The 12,953-nt window shown below is 32.5% G+C and overlaps 1 protein-coding gene across 2 annotated transcripts in view; it reads right to left on the bottom strand.

The window, feature by feature from the left end:
• Positions 1-612: 612 nt before the first annotated feature.
• The window catches only part of NET1 (neuroepithelial cell transforming 1), a 93,019-nt gene continuing 80,678 nt past the window's right edge, over positions 613-12,953 (bottom strand). The window contains exons 1-10 of one of the 2 annotated variants that reach the window (XM_037846949.1): positions 12,069-12,161; positions 6,692-6,799; positions 6,171-6,338; positions 5,712-5,774; positions 5,295-5,391; positions 5,130-5,206; positions 4,177-4,434; positions 3,559-3,729; positions 2,361-2,547; positions 613-2,037 (exon numbers count right to left, since the gene is read on the bottom strand). In XM_037846949.1, coding sequence (XP_037702877.1) covers positions 1,631-2,037; positions 2,361-2,547; positions 3,559-3,729; positions 4,177-4,434; positions 5,130-5,206; positions 5,295-5,391; positions 5,712-5,774; positions 6,171-6,338; positions 6,692-6,799; positions 12,069-12,161 — 1,629 coding nt within the window. In that variant the 3' untranslated portion in view covers positions 613-1,630. Of the gene's footprint in view, positions 2,038-2,360; positions 2,548-3,558; positions 3,730-4,176; positions 4,435-5,129; positions 5,207-5,294; positions 5,392-5,711; positions 5,775-6,170; positions 6,339-6,691; positions 6,800-12,068; positions 12,162-12,953 lie in introns of those variants that run through there. The other variant, XM_037846951.1, reaches the window with a different exon arrangement.

The following is a 12,953-nucleotide window of genomic DNA, read 5'->3' as shown; positions in this document are numbered from 1 at the left end:
CCAAAACATTCATCAGCCAAGAAACTTCTAAGGTGATTCTGTGTGTGCGGTTTTTTTTTAATTTTATAATTCATTTATACAGAGAAATCATCTGGAGTGATCTATTTACAGTCTTTTCCAATTTTCATTTCCACTGGCCAAATATATTTTACATAATAGTCAACATTTACTTGGATTGATCATCATTATAAACATGCCATGACTTGGGGATTTTGGTCCAGACATCCCCATTTCCCCTCTTTTAAAGACTGTGAACTCACTGTTAATATTTTTAACAGAGAGAAATTAAATTCTAATTTTACTTTGTGTATATTTCCCATGTAACATTTTGCAGTAAAAGATTCACCAGTCTTTTTTCCATCTTATGAATAAATCCACCAAAATGATGTAATATTGTCAAATTTTCAACACACTTCATTTTTTCTTTTTCAAGCTCATTATTTGCAGGTATTACAAACCTAGGCAAATAAAGTTCACTTCCTCTCAAGCCTTCTACAACTTACTATACACCCTCAAGTTAGCTTTTACTATCTTCTTTCATTCTGGCACAACCAGACATTTTTACTTTAAGACAAAGCTACTCCCTTTTTCCTTCTTTTTTTTTTTTTAAAAAAAACTTATTGCCAGTCAATTTGCCTTCCCTCTTGCTTTTCAGATGCCAAAACTTTCAACAAAATTCTTAAGGTGGTTTTCTTTCAGTAGTTTAGAAACTAAGTCATTTCATGTGTGTTCACTACCCCAAAATGCTACATTTTAAAAACGGCAATTTTCTTAATTGGCTCAAAAATAGTATGGCTTGGTTTCACTTGGTAAAGTTAATATGATTTAAGGTGGGGAAAAAAAAATATATATATATACACATACACACACAATTTTTAATCAACGAAGAAAAATATTTTAGACATGCCAATTTGAAAAGGTATCAAAGTAAAAAAAATAAAAGCAAATACTAAAAACTACTTTACAATAATAAAAAATTAAATAATTGGGAGGTTAAATGGATGAAATGAGATATATGCAGTGAAAAGCTAATATAAAGCATTCCAGTTGATAAAATGGAAGAATTTTTAAATTGTATGGTTTTTCCAAGGAAATTATGTTCCAACGTAAATTTTTAAATACTACATGTGTATATTCCATGTAGATTTTAGGTGTCAATGTTACAATTTCAAATTCTGCATACAAGAGTTACCAAAGAAACACTGGTAAAATACCAGTATTTGCAAAATTCTAAGCTTTGGAAAATACTGTAAATATCACAATTGGTTGCTACTGGAAAATCGTGATGGGTCCAAAATTAGGAGAAAATTTATTTCATAAATATTTCATTTGATTAAAAATACCAGGCTTGCATGTTCTAAATGAACCCAGAAAATATATCCTAAAAAAAAATAGACTGTAAATTAACAGTAATCTGTATACCTTTAGCTGCCATTGGAAAAAAAACAAACAAAACAAAAAACAAACAAAAAAACACCAACCCATCAACAACCAAAAAACCATAGAAAATGATGTTAAGATTGGTATAAAGTAACCCTACAATGCTCCCATGCTCATATTACAAGGAAAAAAAAACTGTACACATTTATAAATTAACAGTCTCTCCACCAGTTAATATACAGAGCTTTCTTTATACCAAAGTCTCTTTCCGTTTGCCACTTAACTGGGCTTTGTCCCTTGCTTTTCGGAACCCAGACTGTGTTCGGTGTGCTTTTATAGTCTTGGTGTCTTCTTTTGTGTGTACACTGGAACTATATTCTGAAGCACTGTCATCAACTTCTACCTGAATAACACTAGAAACTGTTGATGCCCTTCTCTGGGCTTTGATGTTTGATGCAGAGGGGTTGTTCTCTTCGCACTCTTCATTGAGCTCTGGCAAATCCTTAAGCTCTGTGGGACTGGTGGCCTGCTGGAAAGGGGCAATAGCGGTTCGAATGCAATTGAACCACTGCTGCTTATGGAACACATCATTGGCTTGTAGAGTGTGAGACTGGCCTGGAGAGGGGTCTTGGAAGCGAACTCTAAAGATATTTTTAGCTGGAGACATACAAATAGAAAAAAAAGGAAATCAGATTTTTCAAAACAAAAGTTTTAAAAATAGCTTATTCTAAAGTGGTTGTACAGTCTTAATATGGGTGCTGGTATTTGTATAACATGAAAATCTATCAGGCGGATATACTAAATTAAGTCCATACATTACTTTTCAGATACACCTGCTAGTGAGTATAACAAGTATAGGACAATGGAATGTATTTTATTTTTAATTATCTGTGTAGGGACAGAATTCTTAAAGGTTAAAACTAAAATCACTTAGGCTCTGAACTTCTTTATTTAAACTGTATCAAAGCTTTAATTTTTACCTTTATCTGAGTTGCTGAAAGCCCCTCGAAAGGATCCTCCCATTCTCACATCTCCATCCTGCAGGTCTTCTAAGACCAGCTCTTGGATTGGGATTGGCTGCCGGTAAACTTGGTAAGAGTGACGCTCATTCCGTGTAACAGGCCGAGTCAAAACCAAGATGTCTTGAAACAGGAAAATGTAAAGTTTCTGGAAACAGGAAACAAAAGCTTTCTAAGTATGGAACTTTGTGATTTTAAATAACTAAAATAGATTTTTAAAATAACTTGAGTTGACATTATTATTAATTTTGTAAGTATTTACTGAAGTGTTACTTACAGATAATCTCATAAAGACAGTGATTTCCAGACTATGCATGTCCTATTTGGAAAGTTTTTCTAATCTCAGACTTTGTAAAACTTCTTTTTTAAACAACTGGTGTGTAACATTAGATTAAGCAACAGCTAAGTAAATATTACACATCACAAAGACCTATCAGTAGTAACAAAACTTGAAACACCAGTATATTGTATACTGCAGTTTTCTAAGCAAGTAGGGATTTAAAATGTAAGCCCCTAAACTGTTAATGGTTCTATTTCATCCAAAACAAATTTAAGCCTTTGTAGACCAATTAGGCCTCAACGATGGAAACAGAGATGTCAAATTCCAACTTTTCCCAAATAAACCCAAGTTATAAATTGGGCTTTTGAAAAGCTGAAAATGAAATAAAAATACCATTCTCCATAATTACACTTAGTTCTGGCAGGTACTTTTGTAATTAAGATTTTTAAAAATCAATTTGCTTTCACTCAATCTGCTTCAGCAATTTGTATAGTAGTGCTAAAATCTGCTTCCATCACTAGAAAGTAGATTCTTCAAAATAAATTTTTGAAGGATATACTTTGCATTATGGAACTAATATTTCATTTAGAAAGGAACCAATAGCCAAATAATTGACTTACGCTTCAAAACTAAAAAGTAAAAATATCCCAATTGTTTACTGAGGCATTTAAGTCATCTTATTTATTCTGTAGCTATGAAAACCGAAGTTTCCTTTATCAAAATTGGTAACATAAAACAAAAAAAGGTAACCTTATTTCACTATGTGGTGAATTTATTTCATAAGCCTGCTTTATATATACTTTTATGTGGAAGAAATTAAACAATGTGGCAAAAGGAAAAGTAACAGCTTACTTCCCATTAGTATTCAAATACACTTACATGTCCGCTCTTATTCTTCAATTCCCCATGGCAAAGTAATACTTTGCTTGCTTCAATTCTAGGATCCTTCTGCTTTTCATCCAGATACTCCAGTTTGTCAATGTAATACTGGCATTCTGATTCACCTTTCTTCAAGTTTATATCAGAGAGAACTCCTTGTATTATCAATACCTAAAAATTGTCAAAAAATGATGAAGCAACTTCAGGATATTAACTAAGCCTGCTTCCCTACAGGGGAGAAGCTTCACATTTAAATTACAGAATTTTAAAGCTTGGAGGAACTCTAGAGATCAGTTAATTCAGTCACTCCCTTCATTTTACAGATGAAGAAACAACCCCAGCAAAACTGGGTGATTTGCTCAGAATCACACAACTAGGCTGCGGAAAGACCAGATTAGAACGCAACCTCTTGATCAAAACATAAATATAAAAATGTCTTAAATACAACACTCTTACATCTCTTTATTGCTTAAAATATTAAAAAAAAAAAAAAAAAAACACCTCTTCAGTATGCTGACTTAATGTATGTAAGATTTGAAGAGCATCATTTTATACCTTTCTAAGGTAACCTAACATACAAACTTAAAAAATATAAGAATCATTCATTGAACTACTTACAGCTTCCTCCAGAAGCTGAACATCAGGGTGGTCTTTTGGAGTGTGTCTAAGAATTTCTTTTAACAGTAAAGGGTACTTGACTAGGCGACTTCGAGGAATATCTAGGAAGCTCCAAAGATCTAGTTTTCGACTGAAAGGAGACTCAAGACATCGCTGAAGGAAGTCTTGGACTCTTGGATCTTGTTTCTTTTGATCAAGAAGAGCTTTGGCTGCCAACTGGTTACTACAATAGCCTCTGTAGGCATTCAAGCCTGGCAACTGAAGAGTAATAAAAGGAAACAAAGTATGATGAGTTTCTATCATGATTTACTACTCCTACTCCATGAATAAGCCTGTGAACATGAAACACAAAACTCCTAACTATTCTTGAGAGTTTTATAGCAAGCTCTGAAAATTTCCATGCATGTGACAATGGGAGTAGGCTAGTATTCTGGGGCAGCATCAGAATGCCCTTTTTCAATTTTGTACTTGGCTAAATCCAACTAAAGACTTATGACTTTAACTCAGTTAGATGCTAGTTTCTACAGTCCTATAACATCTGAACGTTCCTCTATCATATCCATTGCCAACCTCAAGACTGCTTATTTATTTGAATAGCTCTCTGATTAGATTATAAACACCAAAGGCCTGTCTTTCATCACTGAATCCCCTGCCCTTAGAACAGTGCATCTGGTAGACACTCAAGGTCAAACAGACAATTAATGGCATAAAATGTAGGAATTCTGTCCAGGGAGGAACATATTTGTAAAACAAATAAAACCACATTGATCACATACTAAGTTTGTTTTTTTTTTTTTATTTTTTTTTAAACAGAGACTGTAACAACTTCTTATAGCTATATAAATTTGTGGGTTTGTAGAATTTAGTTTATCAAATTGTTCTGATATTCACCACAAATCAAAAGTATGATATGTCTGTAAAAAACTGTCTAGAGTAAACAACTTGCTACCTACCCAGTTCACAAGAATATGACCAATCTGCTCTACTGTTCCATCAGGCTTGGTTGCTTCTCCTATTCTTGCCAACAAATCTGAAGAAAGCAGAAACACCAAAAGTTTAGATTTAAAATTACTTGTGTTATGGCTCTTCAGAAAATAAGGAAAAGGAGCATTTCTAACCTTCATGTAAAGGTATGTAAGCGTCCAAATCACCAAATATATGTGTGAGCTCCTCTTCTGACATAATAGACAACTTTAACATGGGGTCATGGTAGGCCTATCAGGGGAGGAAAAATGTGTCACACAAAGAAATCAAATGAATAAAACTTGATGAGTGATCTATATTTGAAAGCAAACATGACTAATTATATAAAAGCTAGCACGGATTTTGTTTGCTACACATAAAAAAAAGTAAAGTATACATTAATTCCCAATAGACTCTTTTACTAACACTCAGAAGAGATCTAAACCTCATGTAAAAAATATTCATCAGTAGGTATTTTCTACTTCTAAAGACAAGAAAACTACCCTTTAGAATTTATTAAATGTATTTTTTAAAAACTAGAGCAAATGAAAAGCAAAATGTTATTCACTGACCTTTCTTGCAAGCTTGAGATCCTCAATTAAATCTTTTTCACCTCGGGACATTTCATATATTGCCTAAAAAAAAAAAAAAAAAAAAAAAATTCAGCAAACATCTTAGATCCTTTGAGAAAGGAAAATTATATAAACTGATATTTACATTATTTAATTGATGTTTTAAATAGTGCTTTTTAAAGTGACTCAGTCTGAAAATTCTAATTCAATGTAGACTCTCACATAAGAGGCTGCCAGATGTTTTGTAATTTTACCTCATTAGAGTTGTTTAATTTGATTAAGTATTGCTCAGCATGTGCCATGCATCATTGTTCAAATACAAAAATACGGCCAATTTTGCCAAAGGCATTAGTTTGCTGATCTTCTAGCAAAATATATTTAAAAAACAGGGACTTTTTTTTTTTTTTTTCAGTATAACCCAGTAAATAGGGTCTTGATACCAAATGCCAGTCAGCATACCTCCTGACGTTTGATTTCTCTGGTTGTTAAAGACTCCTTCATATTGACATCTAACATCTCTGACCATAGTACACTATTTCTTCTTTTGGTGGGTGTTGGGACTGTTGATCTGCTATATGATTTCTGGACAGAAGCTGGAGATCTGTTGTCACCACGGAGGGTAAATGACTTTTTAATAAAAGAAGAAAACAAAAGAGAACATAAGGTTTGGAAGATACAGCAATTATGACAGACAAATTGAAAACAAAGTTCTGAGAATTTCTCAATGCATAAAAACATCATTTATCCCAAACTCCAATCTATCACTCAAAAACACTTATCCAGATGCAAATTAATAAAATGTAGTTATACGATATTATTCTGGTAACAATATTCCTTATCAGCATATTTCAAAAAGAAAACTTATGTTTAAGTACAATAGTGCAAACCTGTTTGTATAGCAATTCAATGAAAGATAAGAATTTTATATTTCTATACAAGGTCCCTCACTATGTTAGGCATCCCCATTTTTCCCCCCTTACCTGTATTGTTTGACCAAAGCGTCTGACTGCTCCATTTCTTACTGGAGAGATTAAATTTGCTAAGGATGTGACCCGACCTAGAGGTCGAACTCTTTTATTGCTTGGCTCCTATAAAAACAAAAACAGGTTATACTAAATGTGTGCTTGGGCTCAATGATTTCAAACAAGTTTGGACAAAGTTAAACCATCTCAAAACAATAATATTTTGCATATCATAAAATATAGAAACATGGAACTCTGAAAATGAATGCTGTTCTTCATTGTTAAAATAGTAAGAACATTATTGAGTAGCAGCAATTTATTAAAAAATAAATATTAGAAAGGGCAGTCAAATATCTGAACATCACTTTGGGAACATAAAAATATTACCATTAGACAGGAGAAAAGCTAAAATTAAAGCAAAGAAATTTGATTCTGAAACCCTATAAAAGTTTTTTTAGTTTAATATACAGAATAACTTTTTTTTTTAAAAACAACTCCTTTTTATTATGAAAAATTCCAAACATACGTAAAAGTAAAGAATGACAAAATGGATTCCATGTACTCATCACTCAGCTTCAACAGTGTTCAGTAACAATTTGTTTTATCTCTACCCCTACTGGAATATTTTAGAGCAAATCCCAGACATCATATCATTTCATTCTCAAATACTTTCATAACTTTTAAATAAAGATGTGTGACACTGAATGGGAACTTGGAAGGCAGTGAAGTCCCTGTCATTGAAGGTGTTAATGTAAAGGCAGGAGAGTTCAGTGGTTAAGAGCACACTTCGGCTCTGGAATCAGGATAACTCGGCTCAAATCTTGTTTCTAGCACTTGCTAGGGTACACCCTTGGCCTCAGCTTTTTTATCTGTAAAATGGCATTAATAATAAAACTTCCCTTATAAAGCTGTTGAGAAGATTAAACGAGACACATTTAAAGGGTTCAGAACAGTGCTTGGCATATAGTTAGCTGTAGCTCTTACTAACATTCTTTCTTAGGGATATGTATATATTTTTAAACACTAGGATTTATAAATAATTAGAACCTCTCTCATGTATTTAATTTATTAACTTGAAGGAAAAATATACATAATTCCAGAAGAAATACTTATTATTCTGCATGTATTGCTTTTAAAATAATAACACAGCAACCATCTTTTATCATTTAAAGATCTTAAAACTTCACACAAATTGCATTATTCTAACTTTACTGGTAGGAGAAATGAAGGCATACCATTAGGTGACTTGTATAGTTGTTGCAATTAAGAATGCCAGATCAGAAAACAGGCCTATCCTTTTAAATGTCTATAGAGTATAATTACCTATTTGTATTTGGTGCTTCTGACAATTGTGGCATACTTGTCAAAATAATTTTGATGAGAATTTGGAAGGACATATATTAAAAATTATAAAAAAACTACCACATAAAAATAATAGAATAGTGTGTGAATGTATCTTAATAAAACTGCATTAAAGAAAAAAAAAGTGCTTGTAATATTATGATGAAAATAAAAATAACAGCTAAAAATACAAGCAACAATTATTTCTAAAAATTTTTTGATATGGCTAAATTCACATAAAAATTGACCTTTTAAAAGAAAAACAACCAAGATAATCAAATGTTTAATGTCAGATATTAAACAAGGAATAAGGAAATTGAATACAAATAATACCCTTAGAATAACTTAAGAATAAAGTGGCAGAAAGAGTTAAAATTCTTTGGAAAGAAAGAAACTTAATTCAGATAGCCAAAGAAGCAAAACGCAGATTTACCAAAGTTTCTAAACGTGTGTGTATGTGTGTATATGAAAGGAATGTGAATGACTATATTAAGTAAAGTTTGTACATAACCAAAGAGAATTCAGAACTTTGAAGGCCTGAAGAGGTAGTTTTAGACCCTTTCTACCTTCCCCCACTCGCCAAATTAACTCCAAAGTAAAACCTTGACTATAAAGCCTCTACTCTCCAAATGGTAAATGAACTGAAAAAGAAACCTTCAAGATTTCTGGTCACTCTGTGGCCAAGGACATATGTGAATGCCTTTACAATATCCATCTGTGCAAGACTGAAGTGACACATGCATGTGCAGAAGGTCCTGTATAAGCATTCCTTTCTGTTTAGTAAAGACAGTACAAAGAGTCTTCTGTTTGAATGGAGATATAATTACCTCACAAAGTCAGATATGCCAACATTAACTAGAAACAAAGCAGTTGTCAAAAAGTTCTGTTCCTCTTTTTAGAAACAGAGGTCAACTCCTCTTCCTTGTTTAAAGGGTAAGAAATCTGACTTCTCAGTAAATTACAAAATATTTAATTTCAATTTAAAAGTGTTCCTCCCAGTGAATTTGAAAGGAATTTTCAGTATTTTATATATACTTTATTATTTTTTAATATAAAATCAAATTAATGATAATTCTTATCTTTACAGAATCAGTTCCTGTGTAACTACTAATTCCCTGACAACTGAAAATTATGTGATACCTAAAATTAAATCTACAGAATTAGACTGGATTTAGATCATTAACTAAATGTAAATATTTCTAAAAGCATTTTTCTGAAACTAATATGGATTTTGTTTATGCCGTTTCTTAAAGGCAACAGTACATTAAGCTAAGCAATATTTGGTGGTTAAATGCTATCTGAAGTCCTCCAGAAACTCATCTAAATCTACCTTCTCCAAAAAGAATATTTAAGAGTTTACTAGTTAAAAAAATGCCCTGGTAAGAAAGTGTGGTACTAAATTAGGAAGTATTGGGAGTGGAGGGGACCTTGCACTTTTCCCACATGCTTTTAGGGATCCCATAGTAACTTTCTTACCCTACTAAAAGGGAACATTAGAAGAATATTTGGCAGAAAGAATACAAACTTTTAGCATTTATATTTCAAAAGTATGAATACTTTTAAACAATAAAATAACTTGAAAAATATGAGGGAAATGTAAAGGCATAATATTGAATATGACTTATAGCATAGTTACTACTAATTTCAGGATACGGATACTATTTGGAAAAAAAAAATCACAGAAAACATATGTGGAAAAGTGATATGGATTAGGTATATTCATGGATCACCTTTAAGATTGGTATAAAACTTTCTCCCTTGAAATACAGGATAAAATTTGGCCCATGTTAACTACAACCAAAGTAGTTTTTCTTTAGAAGTCCAACTGAACCACCTTATATTGGTTTGGGTTTGGTTATTAAGAACCTAAACATTTGCATTGTCACAAAGCATATTTCTAAAACAATGTTTATGGAGAACTGGAACTTCACACAACACACAACACACCACACACACACACACACACACACACATGCAGGTCCAATATTTGGAGGTGAGGAAGGAAAAGAGGAGCAGGGACTATACCTATCCTACTACCATCAAAAGTAAGACCTATATAATGATTTGGCTGCTATTGTTGTTATTGTTTATGGATGTTTTGGAGTGCTGTAAACAGTACTATGCTGACTACAAAAAGCTTAAAGAATAGACACAGATATTGAAACTATACCCAGTCCTTAAAAGACAACCTGAAAATTTATGAAAATAACAAAGGATACCAACAAGTTTTACATGCTCAAGGAAATTTCTAACTATAGGTAATTTTTCACCAGGACTAAAGTTCACTTGTGGGGAGGGTGGGGGGAGAGGTCCAACACCCTGTAACGTAAATTTATGTTGTTTATTTAGGTTAACTTTTAATCAGATGACCTCATTTAGCTAGGCAATCGTGCACTATATAGGAAATCTACCTTCAGATTGGGCTTTTAATTAATTAACTAATTAAAACAATCCATGTGTAGTTCCGATTTTATACCTGAAAATACTTTCTGGACATTTATAAATGGAAAATTGTTAAAATCAATTTAAAATCTTTTATCAGGATGTACCTTGCATATAAATGCAATAACATGGAAAAATCCTGCAGTGAACTCAGCTTTTTTTTTTAGAAAAAGGGTTTTCCTTCTAATAATGATGTCATTTAAGAGGACATATTTTAGGAGGGTCTTCTACAGTTTATTGAATCAAGACATTCACCTTTTCTCCTCTATGGCAAGAATTTCAAAATAAAAATAATGAAAATAAGATTTTTAAAAAGATAAAAATGAGCTATGATCACGTAGTTTTTCCCTTTTTGCTTAGTAGGAAGAATAACAGAGATACTCAAAACATTCCTTGTGTTTTTAATCTTTCGAATAAAAGTGTGCCTGAAACCTGGCTCATGGCTGATACCAAACAAAAAAGACTAGCTCTTGATGGTCCAAAAGAAAATTATCAGGTTCAGTATTTACAGTGACAGTCATGTATTTGACCTGCATTGCTGAAAGGAAATGCTTAATATAAACACTTGATGAGAACTGGAACATACAAAAAACCAAAAAAAAAAAAACCAAACCACAACAAATAAAAGCTTGCCTCCTAAAAATGGCAGCTATTTTAACTACCAAAAAGTGTGTGTATATGTATGATAAACAGCCTTACTGAGCTATCATTGACATAAAAAAAAACAAAAAACAAAACTGGACATATTTAAAATGTAAAATGAGATAAGTTTTGACATACGTATATACCTGTGAAACCATCACCAAAATCAAGAGGTGTACAGTCAATTGAATACAGAGATACTATTTCTAAAATATAAGTGATAATATAGTATATACTATATAGTAAATATATTGCAGTATATAGCACAAATTAATAGCATATAGTATTAAATCAACTGTCAAGATTACATAAAATTGTATAAAAATCATTTGAATTATTTTGATAAAATGTTCACAAAGATTTCAAAACCACGGTTAAAGCAAGGGAGGCAAAAGTATCTTTACAACGACTCACTGGCTCAAATATCTTAACATCGCTCTCTTTTTTTTGGAGAAAAAAAATGGTACACAACTTATTAAATGTGGGAAAGAAAAAATAAAAATGCACACTGGGTCAGACAGTACTTGAGTTGCAACTTATTCACCAGCATTAACTTTCAAGGAAAGGATTCTTATTTTTCCTCTTACTCTATAAGGCAGTTCCTAAGACTATATAAGTACTTATATAAATGCAAGTCTTAAAAAAAAAAGACTATATTAAGTATCAAAAACGTAACAAATGTACCCAAATTGGGTAGCATATACATTTAAAACCTTTTAGTTTTTGCATAAAAATTTGTGTACTCAAGCTATGCTATGTATAAACCTATCTATTTAAACTTCCACTTTAGTTCCTGAACACATTTCAAACTTGCATATAATCAGTCATACAATCTAACACTCAGTAATCATATCTGAATTGCTAGATCAAAAGTAAGTTTAAAATTAAACTTAGAAATTGTTAAAAAATTTTAAAGTTCCATGGAGTTAGAAAACATTCCTTTTACCTAATTTTTCTTTTAAAGTCTTACCTCTTGTTCTCTGAAGGACTGATTGTTAACATCTAGGACTCGAATAGTCCTTTTAATAGGTAGGAGACCTCCAATCTCATCATGCGCCACCATGCTTTACCAAATATCCCTTAAAATCTTTCAAATTAATCCACATCCGAGTCAGCCCTACAACCAATCGCCTCAGAATCACACGGGCTTTTCTTCTAAGTGCTCAGTCACCCTTGGCAGCCATTTGCCCATGTCTCTTCCTTCTGGTGGAGCTAATTGCTTCTGCTAGCTGGAGTAAGAAGCACGCAGACCTCAAGGCTCTGTGGGCGGGGCCTAAACCTCGAACTATGCTTTACTGGGCGTGCACCCAAGGCCTCACGTGACTTTGGTAAACTGCCAGCTGCAGCACACCTAGGCTTCTCTGTTTTTCACTGTGGGAGAGAAAACTCTTTTATCCATAGGTTTGAAATTTTTATAATAAGAGAAGGGGAAATAAAGCTGGGTTAAAAGGTAAGGAAGAAACTTCTCTTCCTAATTTAAAAGAACATACCCAAAGGAGAACTAATTGCTTATCTAGGTTATCTAATCTAGTACATTGTCACAGACAGGGATACTTTTTCTAATTAAACTCTTTTACCTAAGGAGGAATTTATTATGGACAACTTGTCAACTTCAAGTAAGAAAACAGTAATTTGGAGTTAAATATCTGCATATAGTGAAGAAAAACCTAATTATCCGGGAACTTGCTTTTATTTTACTAAGTGCAAGCATATTCACAATTGTCAAATTATCTAAGTCTTTATAAAATGGTTCCCCATCATGTTTTCTTATGACTAGCAGGAAAATACAGTAGGTACACTTCAGATCACTCTACTCCTGAAGTAAATCTCCCATAGGGTTATAGGTAGAGTATAA

Source organism: Choloepus didactylus, chromosome 8 (genome assembly GCF_015220235.1).
Source record: "Choloepus didactylus isolate mChoDid1 chromosome 8, mChoDid1.pri, whole genome shotgun sequence".
NCBI classification, from domain to species: Eukaryota; Metazoa; Chordata; class Mammalia; order Pilosa; family Megalonychidae; genus Choloepus; species Choloepus didactylus.
This window is presented reverse-complemented; position numbering and strand designations above follow the sequence as displayed.